Source organism: Macrobrachium rosenbergii, chromosome 15 (genome assembly GCF_040412425.1).
Source record: "Macrobrachium rosenbergii isolate ZJJX-2024 chromosome 15, ASM4041242v1, whole genome shotgun sequence".
Taxonomy (NCBI): Eukaryota; Metazoa; Arthropoda; class Malacostraca; order Decapoda; family Palaemonidae; genus Macrobrachium; species Macrobrachium rosenbergii.
In genome coordinates, this window is record NC_089755.1 from 45,412,621 (window position 1) to 45,432,620 (window position 20,000).

At 37.2% G+C, this 20,000-nt stretch overlaps 1 protein-coding gene across 1 annotated transcript in view; it reads left to right on the forward strand.

Annotated features, from left to right (window-relative positions):
• LOC136846632 (transforming growth factor beta receptor type 3-like) overlaps positions 1-20,000 on the forward strand; it is a 310,354-nt gene that overhangs the window by 165,252 nt on the left and 125,102 nt on the right. Inside the window, exon 2 of the mRNA XM_067117543.1 lies at positions 13,848-14,322. Coding sequence (XP_066973644.1) covers positions 14,040-14,322 — 283 coding nt within the window. The 5' untranslated portion in view covers positions 13,848-14,039. The remainder of the gene's footprint in view (positions 1-13,847; positions 14,323-20,000) is intronic.

Consider the following 20,000-nt stretch of genomic DNA (forward strand, 5'->3'; position numbering starts at 1 on the left):
CTCTCTCTCTCTCTCTCTCTCTCTCTCTCTCTCTCTCTCTCTCTCTCTCTCTCGTTTTTCCGATGATAAGCTATTCAGTATTTTTCACATAGCAAATTTTATTTTCTTTTAATTTTTATTTCGATTTCGGGTGAAGGGTATCTTTTTTTCTCTGGGTAAATAGGTGACCCTTGCAGGAGGTTCCTGTTAGGCAATCCAGCACAGATCGTTCTCGCCGAATGTTCAGGATATATAAACCTACAGAGAGGACAGTGTAATACATTGGCGGGGATGTATCCGGGATTTCACTTTCAAAGGGGACATTATATATACATACACGCGCGCACAAACACACGCGCACACACACACACACACACACACTTGTCTATATACATATGTGTGTACATATATATACAGTATATATATATATACATATATATACATATATTTACATATATTTATTACCGTATCCACGCGGATTGATTAACTATTTGCTTTCATAACACAATACCAGCACTCTGTCATTGATTTGTTTTTCATGTAGAACATGCACCGCGCTGTGCTATTATTATTATTATTATTATTATTATTATTATTATTATTATTATTATTATTATTTTATAGTTGGTAGATCGTATAAAATCTGTTACATTTCTTTACTTCTGTTATTTTCATATTATTCCTACTTGCCGGAATGTATGGGGGCAAATGCTTGGCCCCCCCTCCCCTCCCCTTGCTACAGACCGTGTAAATAACCCATATTCCTACTGTATGTACAAGTCATGTTCTCCCTCTGTAAGTAGGTCACATTTTGACAAACAAATAAATAACATTCCTGTATAGATCCTTCCCTTTGGGAAAAAAAAAAAATCTCCGATATCTCTTCTATATTCTTGCCGTCTTTCCTTCTCACCCATATAATTTTTTCCCCTTGTGCATGAAGGGTAAATATCTGATTTCAGAAAATGAGCTGTTTTACGAGATGCTTCTCCAAGCGGAGAGAGAGAGAGAGAGAGAGAGAGAGAGAGAGAGAGAGAGAGAGAGAGAGAGAGAAAGTCTTTTGACATCAAAGAAAAGAAGTAAAAAAAAAAGTGACAAAAAAAGAAGAAAAAAAAAAGTGACCTCAAATAAGGATATCTTTAGAAGCGGATGTTTTCCCCTGATGATGAGGTTAACATGAGGTCTCGAATTTTGAGAAATCATGTCACCCTTTCGGGCGAGGTTGTGACCTCCAGTGACACTTCGTGCTTAATGGTGAATGGTGGTCTAACGGTTTTTGAAAGTGACTCAATTTTTAGTTTTCTGTTAAAGAAAATTGTTTTGCCGGCTTAGTCTTTCCGTCCGTCCGCCCTCAGATCTTGAACCTCAGATCTTGAACCTCAGATCTTGAAAACTACTGAGGCTAGAGGGTTGCAAATTGGTATGTGGATCATCCACCCTCCAATCATCAGACCTACCAAATTGCAGCCTTCAAGCCTCAGTAGTTTTTATTTTATTTAAGGATTAAAGTTAGCCTTAATCGTGTATCTGGCAGCGATATAGGACAGGCCACCACGTGGCCGTGGTTAAAGTTTCATGGGTCGCGGTGTCATACAGTATTATACCGAGACCACCGACAGATAGATCTATTTTCGGTGGCCTTGATTATACGATGTACAGAAAACTCGATTGTACTTTTTACTTGTTTAGTATATTTTACAGTTTATATATATATATTTACTTACGTTGTTTTGATGATATTACCTGAGCTTTTCATTTGGTCATTTTATGTATTTTTTTTTATTTAAAGTTTGTATGCTATATTTTATAATTTTTAACTTTTCACGTTATCGCTTTATACTTGTGAGTCATTTTGAATGTTTTATTAATTGTTGTATCCTTGGGTCATCTTATGTTGTTTATAATTTTTATTCGTTGCCTTATATTTTATCATTTATATTTTCCAGTTTATCGTTTATAATTTCCAGTCATTTTTGAGTGTTTTATTAATTGTTGATTTATCTTCGGGGCATCGTATTTTTTCTTATCATTATTCGTCTCTCAAATATTTTATTTGTCCATTTCATCGTTTTATATTTACAAATAATTTTTTTATGTTTTATACATCGTTGTCTTTATAATATCTTTTTGATGGAATGTAGCCTTTAAACTACGGGAATCCTTACAGTAGAGTAACACCAGATGAAGTTTAAAGCGCACGAACTCACCTGAGACCTGACACTAAAGCAGGCCAGTGTAGTTGGCTACCTCGGGTTGGGATCGGGTTGTGTTTAATTGTTATCGAATATCTTTCGCTTTGTTACGTTTCGTGTGTAATGCTGTATCTTCGTTCAGTAATAGTTATCCTAGAGGAGTGGAAGGATTTAGAACTAATGTATACACCCTCACACTAATATCTTTAATTAGGAAGTTAGGGAAAGAAAAAAGTATATCTTAGTTTAACCAGATCACTCAGCTGGTTAACAGCTCTCCTAGGGCTGGCCCGAAGGATTAGATTTATTTTACGTAGCTAAGAACCAACTGGTTATCTGGCAACGGGACCTACAGCTTATTGTGGAATCCGAACCACATTATGACGAGAAATGAATTTCTATCACCGGAAATAAATTCCTCTAATTCTTCTTTGGCCGCTCGCAGAGTCGAACGCTGGGCCAACAGCGTGCTAGCCGAACGCTCTACCCACCCCTCCAATGAGGGAAAGAATGTCGCTGTGATCGCTTTCTTATTTTACAGTATATATATTCATACATTGTATATATGTATATATATATATATAAATAAATGCAAATAAAGGCAAATGCACGAAGGAAAAGTGAAACAACGGAGTGGTTGCCAGGCCTTTCGACACACGTTCCTTTACTAGCTAGTAAAGGACCGTGTGTCGAAAGGCCTAGCAACTACTCCGTTGTTTCTATTTTCCTTCGTGGCTTTTGCCTGTATTTATACATTCGTCACGTTACATATCTTCGTGATTCAGTTATATTTTTGTATATGTATATATATATATATATATATATATATATATATATATATATATATATATAAATACACACACACGCATACACCACACACACACACGCATACAACACACACACACACACACACACACACACACACACACACACACACACACACACACACACACGCTCTTTCATGAGCAACCTTTTTTTATCAGTTACTTATTAATCGTGGTTTAGTAACCGAAGACCATTGGGTGGCGAATATCTCATAATTATTGGATGTACGCGAAGATGGTTTATAGTTTAACCTTGACGAAAGATAACGTGTCAAAGCTTTGACTACAACGGGAGTTCTCAGTCTTGGGTTCGTAGGAGCTAAATTTCCAATGAAAATTTAGCTGTCTCTTTTTCGGAGAGAGAAAGACTCTCTCTCTCTCTCTCTCTCTCTCTCTCTCTCTCTCTCTCTCTCTCTCTCTCTCTCTCTCTCTCTCTTAATTATAAGATCGCACACATTCTTAGGAGTGCTGATCACTCACGTCTGTCATTTTATCTCTTAACTGATATCCAAGTACATTTGTCACTGCTTAGGTCAGAGAGAACGAGAATATGATTACGGTATCACCGATTCACTTTTATGTTATATTATCAGCGTTTCACTGCTTTGTTATAGTATTAGTGTAGCCGTTTTAGATTCAGTACTAACTTGCAATCGTCGTAAGTCCCGTGTTATTAATGTGTTATGGGTGGAAGGATTGATAACTGGGCCATGGGGAATTTTGTCTGTTCAGTAGTTTTTAAATTAACATATTTCACCAATATTATTGATAAAGTATATCCTCCTCCTCCTCCTCTTCTTCTTCAAATCTAAACATTGATCTTCGCTCGTTCGCCTGGATCACACCAGCAGCACAAAACTGCTTACGTTCAAAGTGAACGAGATCTAGCGAAGCCAGTTGAGTGGTGAACTAGAAAGTTATCCTAGTTTTTTAGGTTCCGGTATATAGTTTATCGTGGTACACAAGTTATCCGTACGTGAAGTTCGTCTGCTTACTTGGGAGGCTTTCCTCGTAAGTTTGCTCAAGTTTAAGTTGGTGCTAGCACACACTGTACTGTTCATCTGTGTATGTTATCCAGTTACGTAGTATATCCTTGTTTATACTTGAATAGGTATACTAGTTGTCAATATATAAAGTTACGCAGGGCTATAAAGTTGAATATAGCTTTATTGGGTACGTAAATTTTCAAGTAGGGTTTGTTTACCAAAGCCTAAGTGATCTTATTGCGCAGGTTATTCACATGCATAAGTTATCAGTGCACATTGATTTTGGATCGTCAAGAACTTTAGTTGAAGGAGATAGGAAAGTAGACCAGTATAAAGTTGTGCGCAGCATAGAAAGGTCATGTAGAAAAATCTTACAAGGTCTTACGCAGTCTCATTTACAGCAAAGACGAAGCTGTTGGAAAAGAGCACTTATAATTTGCTGTTTTTCCTCTATGAAGTCAGTCATTCATAGTCGCACAGGAGGTAAGAAAGACGGCAGTCCAGACGCCGTCATCTGTAACAGAGTCAGGGTTCTCGGAAGAAAGGTTGAAGACCTCCGTCATTAGCGGAGCTGCAAAAGTAGGCGGCTATGACGCCTTCATTTATGACAGATAGAGCTCCTGGAGGAAAGTTACGTAGGAAGATTAGGGAATGTTTCAAGAAAGCAGGTAGTGCTTTAGATTGATATTTTTTTTACGGCAGAGTGGTATACAAGTTGTTTAACAAAGTCCCTTGAATTTCGGACGTCAAGCCCTCTATGCCCTGTGCGTGAAATGCAGAGGGCAACCACATTTGCTTGACACTGCGAACTTGTTTGTTCATTCTTATATTTACCCGTGTTATATATATGCAGTAGTTATTTGCGTTGTCGTAAAGATTTTATTTCAAGTTTAGAGCTATCACTTTACTTTGAAATCTTGTGACTGCCCGAAACGAAAAAATGTGGATTTCATGACACTTGAGTTGGCGTCGTAAAGAGCAGAAATGAGTTGGTTGTTGACACCAGACTGAATTCCCCGACCGTTGCTCAGTTCCTCCTCCTTCAGCGGCGGGTATTTTGGGCGAGTCTTTTGAGGTATGTAAAATTGGAGTGGGATTGGTCAGGAGAGAGAGTCAGAGGGTAGCATGACCTCTCGGGAGTTTATTGCGTGTAACACGTTTGCGGCAATGCATTTTCGCCGGTTGAGGTGGCACGGTTGGTGGGGCCGGAAAGGACTAACTTACGATGTTGCTACTGAACTGTCAGGCTACAAACCCGCTAATGGCTGTCATAAAATGTATGAACGGTCGTGAATTTGTTTTCGTCGAGCCGTTGTCACCGGATGATGCCATACCTCTGGCAGCCAGGGTATGTGCTTGAATAATTATCAGAAATAATGGATTTGTTTTTAGGTCTGCGACGAGGGATCTGGTTTCATGGGTTTAAGAATGAGCTATAAATGCTGCCTGCTCGTTACCTGCTTTGTTCAATAACACAGATGCAACTCTCTCTCTCTCTCTCTCTCTCTCTCTCTCTCTCTCTCTCTCTCTCTCTCTCTCTCTCTCTCTCTCTCTCTCTCAAAATGCAAACCGACAGATATTTGCAAACGGGAGGGGCCTCGTCGAGGTATCCTCGTCCTATCAAACCACCCGTTAGATTTTCTGTCGCTGCCATTCTTATAACATTCTCCTCGATCTGTATCAGATTTACTCCAAGCGTTGAAAGAGCGGTTCTTGTCTAAATACTTGCCAGTTGTATGGGTTTGATGTGAAGGCTGAAAGTTGTATGTTTACCTTTTGACACACCTGTATACATTATATATACCTTTTGACACGCTCTGTATACATTATATATATATATATATATATATATATATATATATATATATATATATATATATATATATATATATATATATAATGTGTGTGTATAATAAATAAATAAATGAAATATATCTATCTATATAAATATATAATTTATTTGTGTTTGCGTGTATATACGCATATCACTTGATTTATGAAACGAGTTTATTTGAAGGGTGGGACAAGGGGACTGTGAGCTTTCTCATAAGATCATCACATTATTCAAGTTTTCCCTGAACGGTTCTCACGTTTATTTCGGCGTATTATTTGAACATTTGTTTTCCGTTCAGAAGGCTACTGCTGCTCATTTTCCGTCATCGTTTTGCTTCCTCTTCTTCCACCAGCTTTTCTGCCATTTTTCAAGTGCCTGCGTCCTTGTGATTCATAGAGCTCTTCCTAATCGTCTGATCCCGTCCTTGAGTTGTTAATCCTTGGGCTTCCTCGGCCTCTTCTCTTCTTCCCTCGTTTCACCGAGCGTTTTAAGTCCTGCCACATTTTGACCTTTTCCCTTCCATCAGTTCTTTACGCATCTCTTCTCTTTTCGTTTCTCATGGTCTTCTTCTTCTTCTTCTTCTTCTTCAAATTTTTTTTATGCAAGATGCAGCCCAAAAGCCACCCATTGTAGTTACTTATCAATGTCCCTGTGTTAGGTCCTTACTATATTAAACCAGTTTTCTTAGTTCATATCTTCTCTTCTCCCGCAAATTGTACGTGATTATTATTTATTATTGAGAAGATGAACCCTTTTCATATGGAACAAGCTCGGAGGCCATTGATTGGAAATTCAAGCTTCTAAAGAATATGGTGTTCATTTGAAAGAAGTATCAGAAGGTAATAGGAGAAGCAGAAAGAAGAAATCAGTTATTAGAAAAAAAAGTAAATCAACAAATCAATAAATAAATAGATAAAACATAAGTAAATTATTAAAATACAGGAAGATTGTTTTATGGCAGTAATGCATTGCATCTTCGCTTGAATTTTTTGAGGTTCCAGTTGCACACTGTTACCTTTTCCGGAAATTTCGTTCTTTTGATACACACTAATTCCTTCTAACGTATTGTAAAAAGTATGTTTCACCATGTGCCTTTTTCTCCTTTTGATGTGGGTTGCAGCACAAATATAGAGCCTACATGTTATTAGTAATCATCTAGGGGTGGGGTTGCTAGCCCCATGTCCTTTTTTTTTTAGGCAAAGCTTAGGTTCTGTATGTATATACTTACCTTTGCATATTTATGTAAATTTTTTTCTTTTTATTTTCTTCTCTGTGTCCCGTTTTTTGCATGTGGACTTTCCTTTCTGTGAAACTTTTTTCAAGTTAATGGACCGTTCGCCCTAATGCATATGAAAGCTGACTGATTTTCATTAATAATAATAATAATAATAATAATATAGGTAGTAGACCTTCTTTCAAGCATTAAGTATTGAAGATGATAGCTTCATCAGTTTTCTCTGCCGCTCTGACAGCTGATTTTTCAAAGCTTCTGCATTCTGTCAGTAACACTTCGATGTTTGCCTTAATAATAATAATAATAATAACAATAATAACAATAATAATAATAATATAATAATAATAAGCGATAACTTCTTCCATATTGATCTTCCTTACACAGGCATTGTTAGAGACGCAGTTATGCTTATTTTCAGTCCGTCTCCGTGCGTCGTCGAAACGGCACCAGGAGCAGCTAGGCTGAGAGGTGTGAGTGATTCTCAGCTAGCGCTCGCCAGCTGCGCTATCACGTTTATGGGTTTCAGTTGGTGCCTCACACCAGCTGCCATTGCACTGATGGCTTTCAGTTGGGTTGTCTGCCGTATAGCTGCTGCTGCTGTTATGTAATCCAAGCGCAGGAGACTTCCCACGGCCTACTCTGAAGGATTGGGGGTTTCATATCTCTGCTGGTAGTTATTATTTTCACGTCATGTGTGGTTAATTTAACGTCGGTAGTGCGTCTCTCTCTCTCTCTCTCTCTCTCTCTCTCTCTCTCTCTCTCTCATACACGCGCACACACACATACGTGTAATTGGACGGACAAAATCAACTTTGCTTCTGTCAAAAAACAATATTTTAATAAGAATCAAACTCGCAGCTTGTGGTATTTCATATATATATATTTGGCTGCTACGTATCTTATAAAAATGATAGAAATTTCTCGTGTAAACTACGTTATTTCACAAAGTGAGCATCTTGATGTCTTTAAAAGACATTTCCCCCAGTCGCCCAAGGTTGTTTTATCGATGTCTGAATTCATTGTTATTTGTGTAGTAAAGCTACGTTTGTTTTGAGTGTCACGCTACGTCACTCTCCACTTGTTTGGACACAGTAGTGGCTATGTAGATTCAAAACACGGCTTGTGGACGCTGCTTTGAAGCCTTTCATTTCTTCACAATGTTTGAAACATTGGAGTGTTTGCGTGGGAAAATGCTTCAGTTGTTTGGTGTATTTCCGGAAAGGGGTTCTCGCTCTGTTAATGCGTGTGGATTATTTTTTTTTTTGTTTTTTTACATATCTTACAGCACATTTACATTGCATTGCACTTTCTTATGTTTTGAGTAAGTAGATTGTACGTTTGATGAGGAGCTTGTATGTGGTTTGTGCGAGTTTTTGTAATGTGTTCTTGTGCTGTCATCTGCCGAAACTTGAATTACAGGTTTTTAAGTTTTTTGTTTTCTTTAATGTAAATCACCAAAATGTGCCGGTAGATAGTAAGTGTAATCGGCAAGATATTTTGTGTGCGTCTTGTTTATACTTTGCATCGTAAAGAAGGGAGTTTATATTTTCGTACGAGTTTGAACTCAACTCTCTGTTGTCCGAGATATTTCACAAACACCTGTCACATCCATAAATGCATACAGATACCTAAAAGCGGTAGGTTTCAGGCTTGATTGCGTTGTTTTCCCACGTCAGTACTGTTTCCGGGCATGGGATACTTAAAATCTCACGCTGAGGGGTAAAACTTATGCTAAGGTTTACCATTTTGAAGACCTCAGCTTGTCCAGTTATCTTGCGGAAACGATGTCAAGCGGATTGTTCTTTTTAAGGACAGTATTGTTCAGCATAAGTTTAATACTAGATGTTAAGCCTGCTGGGGGGAAAAAAGTGGAATTTTCAGTGTGCTCCTTGTCAGGGTGCTGCTGTGAAGCGTTTTTGTGCAGAATTGTATATGTTGGTGCCACTTTGCCATAATAACCAAAATAAGTAGACCCTATGCTTTTGGGAAATCGTTCTCCCTCAGAATGTTAACCAACTTGATATGTCATTTTACAGTGATGCTCCTCAAAAAGTGTGGCTCATATAACTACAGTTTGCAGAGCCTGAACTTCCCTGTATCACAGAGGCCTTTGCCCAGCTAAACTTTGCCTAATGGAGTGGAAAGGATCCACATCGAGTAATTACACCTTTGGTTTTTAAGTGGACCAGTTACATTCTAGGACGGCAGGAAATGCAGGAGACATGAGAAAATGGGACAGTTTAACCTAATTAACCTTATCCTACCTATCCATTATGATTTGGGTTTTATGCACAAATTTTACATTTTATATATATATATATATATATATATATATATATATATATATATATATATATATATATATATATATATAAATTACATATATATTTATAATTCAGGACACGGAGGAGGCGTTTCGTGGACATAATAATATGTCGGTACTAGGTACAGCGCAAGTTGCAAGCTGGTCGGGTATATAAGTGTAACTTAATGGATTGCATTTCTCGGAAGCTCATCATTACGAAGCATTGTATTCGGCGGCAACTTCCTTCCCTCTCGAATATATCGCACAAAGGAAGCCTTCAGGTATTACTGAGTCCATTCGTCGGATCATCTCTTTGGTCATGATATGCATTTCACTTTCGGCGAACCGCCTGACGGTGAATTGATTATCTTGGGGTACTCGTTGTGTCCATATTCTGAAGAATTGATCTGTCTCTGGATTTCGGGTTTGGTATTATCAACATTTCTAGGTAATCCTGAGAAATTCAGTCGCTTGTAAGTGCTTACAGGTGCTGTATCATTTTGAAATTATTAATAAAAGTCTCTCTCTCTCTCTCTCTCTCTCTCTCTCTCTCTCTCTCTCTCTCTCTCTCTCTCTCTCTCTCGCTCTCGATTTTGAACTTGACGAAAAGGAGCGTTGTCCCCAAAAATCCATTACACTTGTTGACGTTAGCAAGGAAGTAAATGCATTGTTTTAGTAAACTGCTGGTGGTCGCAGGTGCGAAATGAGAGAGAGAGAGAGAGAGAGAGAGAGAGAAAGAGAGAGAGAGAGAGAGAGCCTGAGAATTTATTTATTGCTCCCTCAGATGTTCACCATGAAAGCGGGCTGGAGCAAGGACCTCGACGAGGGAATCCTCACCTCCAGATCTTCTGCGTAGATTCACTCAGCCTTGTACTGGCACGGGCTCTTGCTCTTCAGCAGCCCGTAATACGGATCTAAAGAATAACAGTTATTCTTTAGAGGCTGCTGGTGCTGCCTCCTCACCCCACCAGAGTGAAACCATTCGTCGGAGGTGTTCGCTTTCATATTTGGCTCGTTGGAAAGGAGATTAGTGTAGCCTCATGTTTCTTTGATATGATGGAGTCGCAGTTGTCATTTCGCGAGAAAGTTAGTGCGAGGAGGAGGAGGACCTCCTAATCTTTCCTCCCCTCTTATTCCACTCGCTCCCCTTGTCCTCTCCTCCTCCTACTCCTACTCCTACTCCTACCCCACCTCGGTTTTAGTTTAGCTTATGTCACTCCGCGTTCCCGTCCCTACTTTCCGTGCTTCAGTCCCCCTCCGTTCTCTCTCTCTCTCTCTCTCTCTCTCTCTCTCTACTCTCTCTCTCTCTCTACTCTCTCATATATATATATATATAACATATATATATATATATATATATATATATATATATATGTATATATGCTATGTAAGAGTAATAACATGTATTAATGAAATGCGTATGTGTATACATGCGTATGTATGTATGTATGTGCAAAGGAGGGTTTGTGTTTTAAATCACATCCTGGTCATGCTCCTGCTCCGCCGCCTCTTGGCTCTTCCCACCATTCATTCTCCCACCATGGAGCTGTTGTTGTTGTTGTTGTTGTTGTTCTATGTTTTATCTTTTTTCTTGGCTGTTCCATCTTCCTGCCGATGTTTTTGTTGTGTATTCGTTCCCATTTTTGTTGTTGTTCTTCACTCATCTATATCTTTCTTTCGTTTTTGTATTTTGTTCTGTATTTTACTTATGTTAGTTTAAATACCTCGAGTTTCATATGCATTGTTTTTGTTTTCTCTCTCTCTCTCTCTCTCTCTCTCTCTCTCTCTCTCTCTTATTCATCTTTGATTTAATCTGGTGCCATCTAATTGTTTTGCAATTGTTAATATACGTATCAATATCTTATAACTTCGGGCTCAGACGTCTTCAGTTTTTGAATGGATTATGCTGGCATGACACACGCGCACACACACACACACACACACACACAGAGAGAGAAAGAAAGAAGAAGAAGGAAAGAATCGTCCTGGTGAGACCTTCAGGCTGATAATTATCAGTAAGAGTGGAAATTCCTAAAGCATGTTTTAACAGTGCTAACAGAAGATAAAAAATAACACCGTATAAAGGATATGATAGAAAGCAACAGTAATATCATTAATAATCAGACGGGAAAGAAAAAGAATTAGGGAATTTCTCGTAAGGAGAAGTTCAGAGAAAAACAAACGAGAGAAACGACGGGGGAGGAAAGATAAATAAATAAACAGCTCGATATAACGCAATCGCATTGTAAGAACGAAAGAAACAAAAGCGCGTTTGCTAAGAATGATATTGTAGGTTAGTGATGAGTAGAGAAGTGGCTCTCTCTCTCTCTCTCTCTCTCTCTCTCTCTCTCTCTCTCTCTCTCTCTCTCTCTCTCCGCCCGCTAGGTCATTCAACTCGACAAGGTCACTGTGGTGTCTTGTGTGAGAGCGTACGTGCGTTTGTGTGTGTGTGTGTGTGTGTGTGTTGCCTCGCCGTGTACTTATTCATTCTCACGTCCTCCCGTACATATTTTTCCACTTCCTTGTCACTTGTCGACCGTTTTTTTTTATCGTTATGCTCTTTTAATTCTCCTTTGTCCTTTTGATGCGAGTGATTGCTCATAATGCGTTTGATAATGTGGTGGTTTGGTCTTTATGTGTATATATACATATATAAGGATTATGTATGTTTGTGTATGTATGTATATATATGTATATATACATGCACACATACATATGCATACAATAAGAAGACCCATTATTAATGTCGCAAAGTAAAAGTACTTTATGGGAAGTAGTATGCAAAATCCATGTGTGTGTGTGCGCATGCGTGAGGTATTTCGTTTACTAAATTGCAGACCCATTTTTTAAACGGATATTTTGACGAATGTCAAGGAATAGTTTCGGGTAACGAATGGCTGTTCTTTTGATCGGCATGAACACGTACGCTATCCTAGCTAGCTTTTTACAACTTCAGTAATGATGGTCTCCCTTAGAATTATGTTTGTTTGTATTTGTTCTGAATAGGCTATATTCATGTATGTTTTCGTGCAGGGGCGGGATATTCCTTAACCATGTCAAAGTTTGCAGGTTGCGGAGTGGCGAGAGGGAAAATACTGCAGGGAGGAGGGAGGGAAAACTCGGTCAGATTAAACCGATTTGACCTTAGGTGATAGCAATATATATATATATATATATATATATATATATATATATATATATATATATATATATATATGTATATATGTATACATATGTATATATATATTTATATATTTATGTCTATATGTCTGGCTGTTTTTATTAAATAGCTACACACTTCCCCACGTGGATGGCAAGATACTTGTGGTTTCTTCTTATACAGGCTTACATTACTTAACACTTGCTATCAAACACAAACACACACACACACATACATATATATATATATATATATATATATATATATATATATATATATATATATATATATATATGTATATATATATATATTATATATTATTGTAATATATGTATGTTTATTTGCATGTTTGTGTTTATTAGAAAGTACCACAGCTATTGCCATCACCTCTAAGTGGCAAAGTGTAACTCAATTTGAATAGAATGAAGACAGTTTTGGCAAAACAGTGGAGCGCGCTGGCAGACATTCTTCTGTATGAGAAAACGACACTTGATATTTGCACTCGAAGATGCATATCTATATCCGAGGAAGTATAGATGCCCACGCAGTTTATTTACTGCTCGTTTCTGTCTCGATTAATTCGGTCGCCTTACTGAGGATTTCGTGTGTGAAGAGTTTTCCTCTGCATAAAAATTCCTTTCGCTGAAGTTCTTGTGGCTTCGCCTCTCTCGTCGACGTAGTAGTGCTGTTTGCTCATTCGTGTAACGCTATCATTGGTAGTTGTTTATTATTATTGTTCCGTTTATTTTCAAAATTTAGAAAGGGCCTCAATGTTCAGGACGAGCTACAGTGCCTGTAAGGTAGGGGTTAATGGCACAGAATTTGTATATGCGAGTGTGTGTGTATATATATATATATATATGTGTGTGTGTGTGTGTGTGTGTGTGTGTCTGGTATCTTGGAACCTAATGATTTCGGATATGCATGACAAAATGCAACTTGTTTTGTTGTTGATTTCTGCTGTTAATGTTTTGCAAAAGATGTTCGAATTCTTTCTCGATTTCCATAATTATCCGTAAAAACGATGACTCCAGTTATTGCGGTTGTTTTATCTATTTAACTATTAGTTATTGGTTATCTAATATTGGTTATCTAATAAGCTAATGTTACTGGTGTCTTAATGTCATACCATGTTCATTATTCAGTGGCTGATTATTACAAACTTGAATTATACATTCGTTTCTCGAAGCTTTCTTATAGACACACACACACACACACACACACACACACACACACACACACACACACCTACCTGTCAAGAATGGTATTGGGAATAGGAAAAAAATTCCAGGTGTCAGTACATTAATATAATTTTTTTTCTTTCCCATTCCAGAGTGACCTTCATCCCCGAGTGAAACCTTCACAGCGGGACACCGAAGTTCAGCCTCGACAGCAGCAGCAGCAGAAGAAGAAACCAATCGGGGATTGATTGATCTCTTCAGGAAGCCCGGACTCTCCTCCCGGTGATTATTCACTCCCAAGGGCTCACCGCTCACGCGGTGACTTGAGATGGGACGTTCTGACGATGCCCTTGGAATCCCGGTGTTCGCCTCCTTCGATCCGCCACTGCTTTCAGGCAGCAGCAGAAACAGCAGCAGCGACAGTAACAGCAGCTGCACTTTGGACTCTTGAGTGTGTAGGAGGGCAGACCTCCATGCTGTGGTACAGCAGGTCCCCTTTTCTCGGCGCCAGCGGGAGCCAGCACGGCCGCTTCCGCCCGGCGCCGCCCAATACCCCTCGGACAGGATTCATGGTCAACATTATGTTAGCTCTGGTGTTGCTGCCCGCCCTCGTCGTCCCCACTGCAGGTAAGGAGGAGGAAATGTCCTCTCTCTCTCTCTCTCTCTCTCTCTCTCTCTCTCTCTCTCTCTTTGCAGGTAAAGAGGAGGTATACGTCTCATCTTTCTCATATATATATATATATATATATATATATATATATATATATATATATATATATATATATATATATTCTTTCTTTTTTCTTTTAACGTACTTTTATTCCTATATATATATATATATATGTATATATATATATATATATCTTTATATATATATATATATATATATATATATATATATATATATATATATATATAATATATATATATATATACATATATATATTATGTTTTAGTAACATTCTCTCATAGAAGGATTAGCCTAGGAGTGTGGTGACTGCCTTCGCAGACATGCATAAATACTTATATTTATAAATATACACTCGAGTATATTATGCTAATAACCCCTAATGAAATGTTTAGAATGGAGACGAAATACCCAAATCCCTTCATATCAAACTTGGGCAACGTACGGCCCGCACGGCACGTGCGGTACGTACGTGACGCTCCTGTGTGCGGTCCTCTTAAGTATTTTAAACTCTTATTAACGACAAAAATTACTTCGTAAAAAGTTAAAATGATTTCAATCTGTAGTTGACGCTTTTCTACTCTTGCGGTCAACTACTACTTCAATACATTTGGGGTATTAGGAGAGGAGAAAATAAATATGGTTATTTGAACTAAATTAAACTAAATTACCATAATTTTTAGTATGGTAACTTAGTCAGTTTTAATTATAATTATAAATCTTTTTAATTTTAGTTGTTGAAAATACAATAGTTTTTGCCTTACGACCATATGACTCGAGTCCACGATCAAAATCATGCCCATATGTGATCTTTTATGATTTTCAGAAACATTATATATATATTTTACTAGTGTATTGTGTGTGTATATATATATATATATATATATATATATATATATATATATATATATCTATAAAATATATATATATATATATATATATATATATATATATATATATATATATATATATATATAATATATACACGTATATATTATATACACATACTAGTTTTTTTTATCCTACGTGTGTTGAAAATACTATTTACTGGCCGAGAAACAAAGTAGAAGGAGTAACGTTTTCAGCATCGTTTTTGTTACCAAATTTACGTGTTATCAGGACTTCAAACCCGTTTAAGATATTGCCATGAAATTGTCACTTTGTTTTCGGATTGAAATCCTCTTTTTTATATAGATATTAAATCCTATTAATAAATATTTTTAGCATCTTATTTAATGCGAACATTAAATCTCAAGGAAATATATACTTGTATTAGTAATTTTGTAAGTAAAATTTTACATAGTACTTGATGCATACAGAATACTATTTAAAATCTCATGCGGGCCGAGGCCACTTGGAAAAATTATAATGGAAAAATTATAATGCCGCCCCCAATTCCTAAAAGGTTGCCCATGCCTCTTATACGTCATCCCAGACTGCTTCCCCACATCATAGTGATGAAACACCTCGAATCGGATAATAAACAACAATAAAACGACGCCGAGAGGATACGAGGAGAGAGAGAGAGGATATGGCGCTGAACTGTACTGTTCCCAGAAAGCTATTTTAAAAACGTCATGCCGACAAGTTCCTTGGAAAAATGGCAACTAGATTTAATAACTTATACCGAGAAGTTTCCTTTGAAAAATAGTTGTAGTGGTTTTGAAGAGTTAAGTGTGACAGAATGCCAAATTAAATTAAATTATAGACGGTATTCTGAGAAATTTCGCTGGAGATATCTTGTTGTCGATTAACAGGTTCCTAGAGAAAAAATTATTGGTGCCGTAGCATCGAGTTATTAAATGTGAAGTTCTATATAAAGGGGAAATCCCTTTTGTAATTTATACAATATAGTTGTGAGTTCCAGGCAGTAATTGTGGGACTTTGTGAACGCGAAGATGACAGATTCTTCGGAGAAAAATGTGCTGACCAGTGGTACAGTAACATTTGATCGATATACATTATGTGTCGCAAGTTGCAAGCTATGACTTACTCAGCCATCAAAGTTCTGTTACTGTATACGAAACCTGTTGCTCACAAGGTACTCATGCACTTAGCAAACGCATGAATATTTAAGACTGTCATAGATTGTCTCTTTCTCCCTGTCAATGTGTGTCTGTGTATTTGTTGTGTGTTTTGTGATGCAGTCTCCAGAGATATGCATGAATCCAGACCTACTATATAATTTACCTTATTGATTGACTTCATCCGGGTACAATTGCATATTGTCAATTTAAATGGTAACAGGTCGATAATGGAGATGGATTGAGATCCACCACTGTTGATTGTGGACAAAGAGTCATAAGTAGACTGTATATGCAGTTTGAAAGAGGGTTCTCCATCCTATAGGGACTTAACGTCCTTGGGTCTGTTCTTAACAGATTCAAACACACACACACACACACACACATATATATATATTTTCTTCCGTTTGTCACGGAATAGGTTTGTCGTTTCTTTATGAGTTAATACCGCCCTTTTTTTTTTACGTTTTCTTCGGGCCTGGGCGAGGTAAGGGCATTTGCATGTCGGTCTATTTTTGCTTTGAAAAGAGAAGCCACTTTAAAAATCAGTCATTGTTGACAATTGTTTCAAATACGAATTGTACGCTCATGCTGTGGCATACCATAGGATATCTAAATTGAGGAAAGTAGGAAAAGAGAGGAAGAAAATAGAAAAGAGGGGGAGGGAGACGAGAAGGGGAAAAAAGTAGGCAACGAAGGGGGACAAGGAAAAGAGTGGGTTTTATGAGTAGTAGAAATCAAAGGAAAACGGAAGCATGGAGAGATGTGTATACAGTAAAATATGATGCAATTCTTTCTTTCAGGGATTTGGTGAATTGCTTGATCAAGTTTCTGAGGATGCTTACATGTATGGTTGCCTGACCGCCCATGTCCCTTACTGCTTGCTTGAATAAATAAGAGTCAGCTCTGGCGCGATGATTTAGGAAGAGGATAGTGTTAAATGTGCAGACGGGAGAGTGACTCGTTTGGTATAAAAGTGGATGTGAGAGTATGAGGTACTACGTCTCCTTGGCTATTTAACATGCGTTACGGGCGGAATGGTGCTAGATGTCAGGAAAAGGATTAATTTAACAGGAATATAAGCGTAACTTTTAGTTTTCTTCGTATTCCGTTGATAAATTCAAGATTCGCTTGGTAACGTGTCATATCTGTTTTCATAACACTCGTGTTCTTATGGGAGGTTGTAGTATTGTATTTCATAGGAGATTTCTACTTTTGGTATAAGATCTTTTCTCCTGTTTTCCCAACGAGGTTTCTTTTATGGTTTTCCATGTATCATCTCTGGTTATTTTCCTTCTTCATTGTGTATTTATGCTTCATTTGCCTTCTTTTACCTCATGAATGTTTTATATTCATTATTTTTTTAGCGTGTGTCGTCTTGTGGCAGTAATCCTATCTTCGAGGCAAGTCGTTTATCCTTATTTACAAGTCGAAAGTAAACAACTTCGGACCCAGATTCAGACCTTGCGGTACTAATCTGCCCCAGTGGCCTTCCATCTGTTTTTCATATGATTCGAGATACCAAACCTCTGAGTCAACTCCGCAGATGAGTTTCGAACTAATTCGCGAGTGCAGTGTAAATATTCTGGCAAAAACGCGGTAATATAGGTAAACACTGAACGTCCCCTCTCTCTCTCTCTCTCTCTCTCTCTCTCTCTCTCTCTCTCTCTCTCTCTCTCTCTCTCTCTCTCTCTCATACTGCATGTATGTATGTATAGTGTATATATATATATATATATATATATATATATATATATATATATATATATATATATATAACACTATATATATAGAGAGAGAGAGAAAGAAAGAAGAAAGAAGAAGAAAAATTCAAATGAAAAAAAATCGCTTGAAAAGTACAATATTCACGGAGGGATCTACCCTAAGGAATCCGGCTCATACACGCACGCTCGCGCGGGCGCGCAACCGAAGGTTTCGTTACGTAAGCACTTTTGGGGACGCAGAATCACGGACTCGATATTATGCTGCTCCCGAGTGAGTGATTTCGAGTGGGCTATCGCTCCGGTGGGAGGGATCCGGAGCGTCGGTCTCTGATCGCTGCTCCTTTTTTTTTTTTCCTTTCTTTTATTTCCTGTTGTTGCTGTTGCTGCTGTTGTTGTGATGAACGTTGTTGTTGTTGTTGTTTTTATTAATCATGCAGTAGGTTTATTATTATTATTATTATTATTATTATTATTATTATTATTATTATTATTATTATTATTTTATTATTATTAGTAATAAATTTTAACTCAAAATATCTCATTCGCTCAAGCAGAATTTTGAATGTGGTACAACACTTGCGTGTATCGTTCCACTCTCTCTCTCTCTCTCTCTCTCTCTCTCTCTCTCTCTCTCTCTCTCTCTCTCTCTCTCTCTCTCTCTCTTTCTCTCTCTCTCTCTCTCTTTTTCTGAAACGATTCAGCTCCTCGTTTTATCCCCTTTTTTTTATATTTTGTCTTAAAATATACAATTTATCAATTATATTATTGTGGCTTTTTAATCATTATATATATATATATATATATATATATATATATATATATATATATATATATATATATAAGCTATGTATGTGTTACTTATGTTTCATATATATATATATATATATATATATATATATAATACTATATATATATATATATATATATATATATATATATATATATATATATATATATATATATATATATATATATTATATTATACATAGCAATTTTCATTTTTCAAGCATCGTTTCTTCTACAGTATGCCATTATGCAAATTAGGCCAGTATCAGTTTTTTGCAGTTTGAAAATCGTTTTTTACGACGTTTTATTCCTCATCGAATGAATGTTTACACTCTTTCACTTCTCTAGTTTTTTTTTTTTTTTTTTCATCGCCTTAGCGTGTCGGAATACTACGATATGTTGATGCAAGAATGTCACATAATGCAGTAAGTAAGAACTTCTTTATTATGAAACCTATATGACGCCCCAAAGCTTATAAAGCCTATATGACGCCCCAAATTAGTTATGTGCCTCTTCTCTCATGACATTTAAAACAGTCTAATAGAAAAGGTTAGCTGTAAACATGAACACTTCTCTGTATGATATCTACCTAGCTATGCGCGACCTACCTAAAATTATGATGCTATCTACCAAACAACCCAATTAAGGCCTATGGCAATTACTTCCTCAGACTATATACAAAATTATTTGACCCCCCAGGGGGTAGTACTAAACACGGCGAAACAGTGACTCACCTACACTGTGTCGCCGTGTTTTAGCTCTGTACCCCAGAATGAGGGTCGAATATGAAAATGGATGGTAAATATCATACCGTAGTAGCACCTCTCTGCCGTATTCTTAGCTGATGTATTTAATTCCACAGAAAAGGCAGTCTTCCATATTTGTAGATATGAATAGAGAACATTTTTAAAAATAAACACATGCAATTGTACTGCGTGTCTTGATTAATTAGTTGATTATTTGTGATTTATAATGTTGTGTCAAATAAACTCTAGAATCATTAATGTTAAAACACCTCCCCGTCTATTATTTGAATTATTTGAATGTAAATGTAAAAGTCCGAGAAGAAGAAGAAGAAGAAAG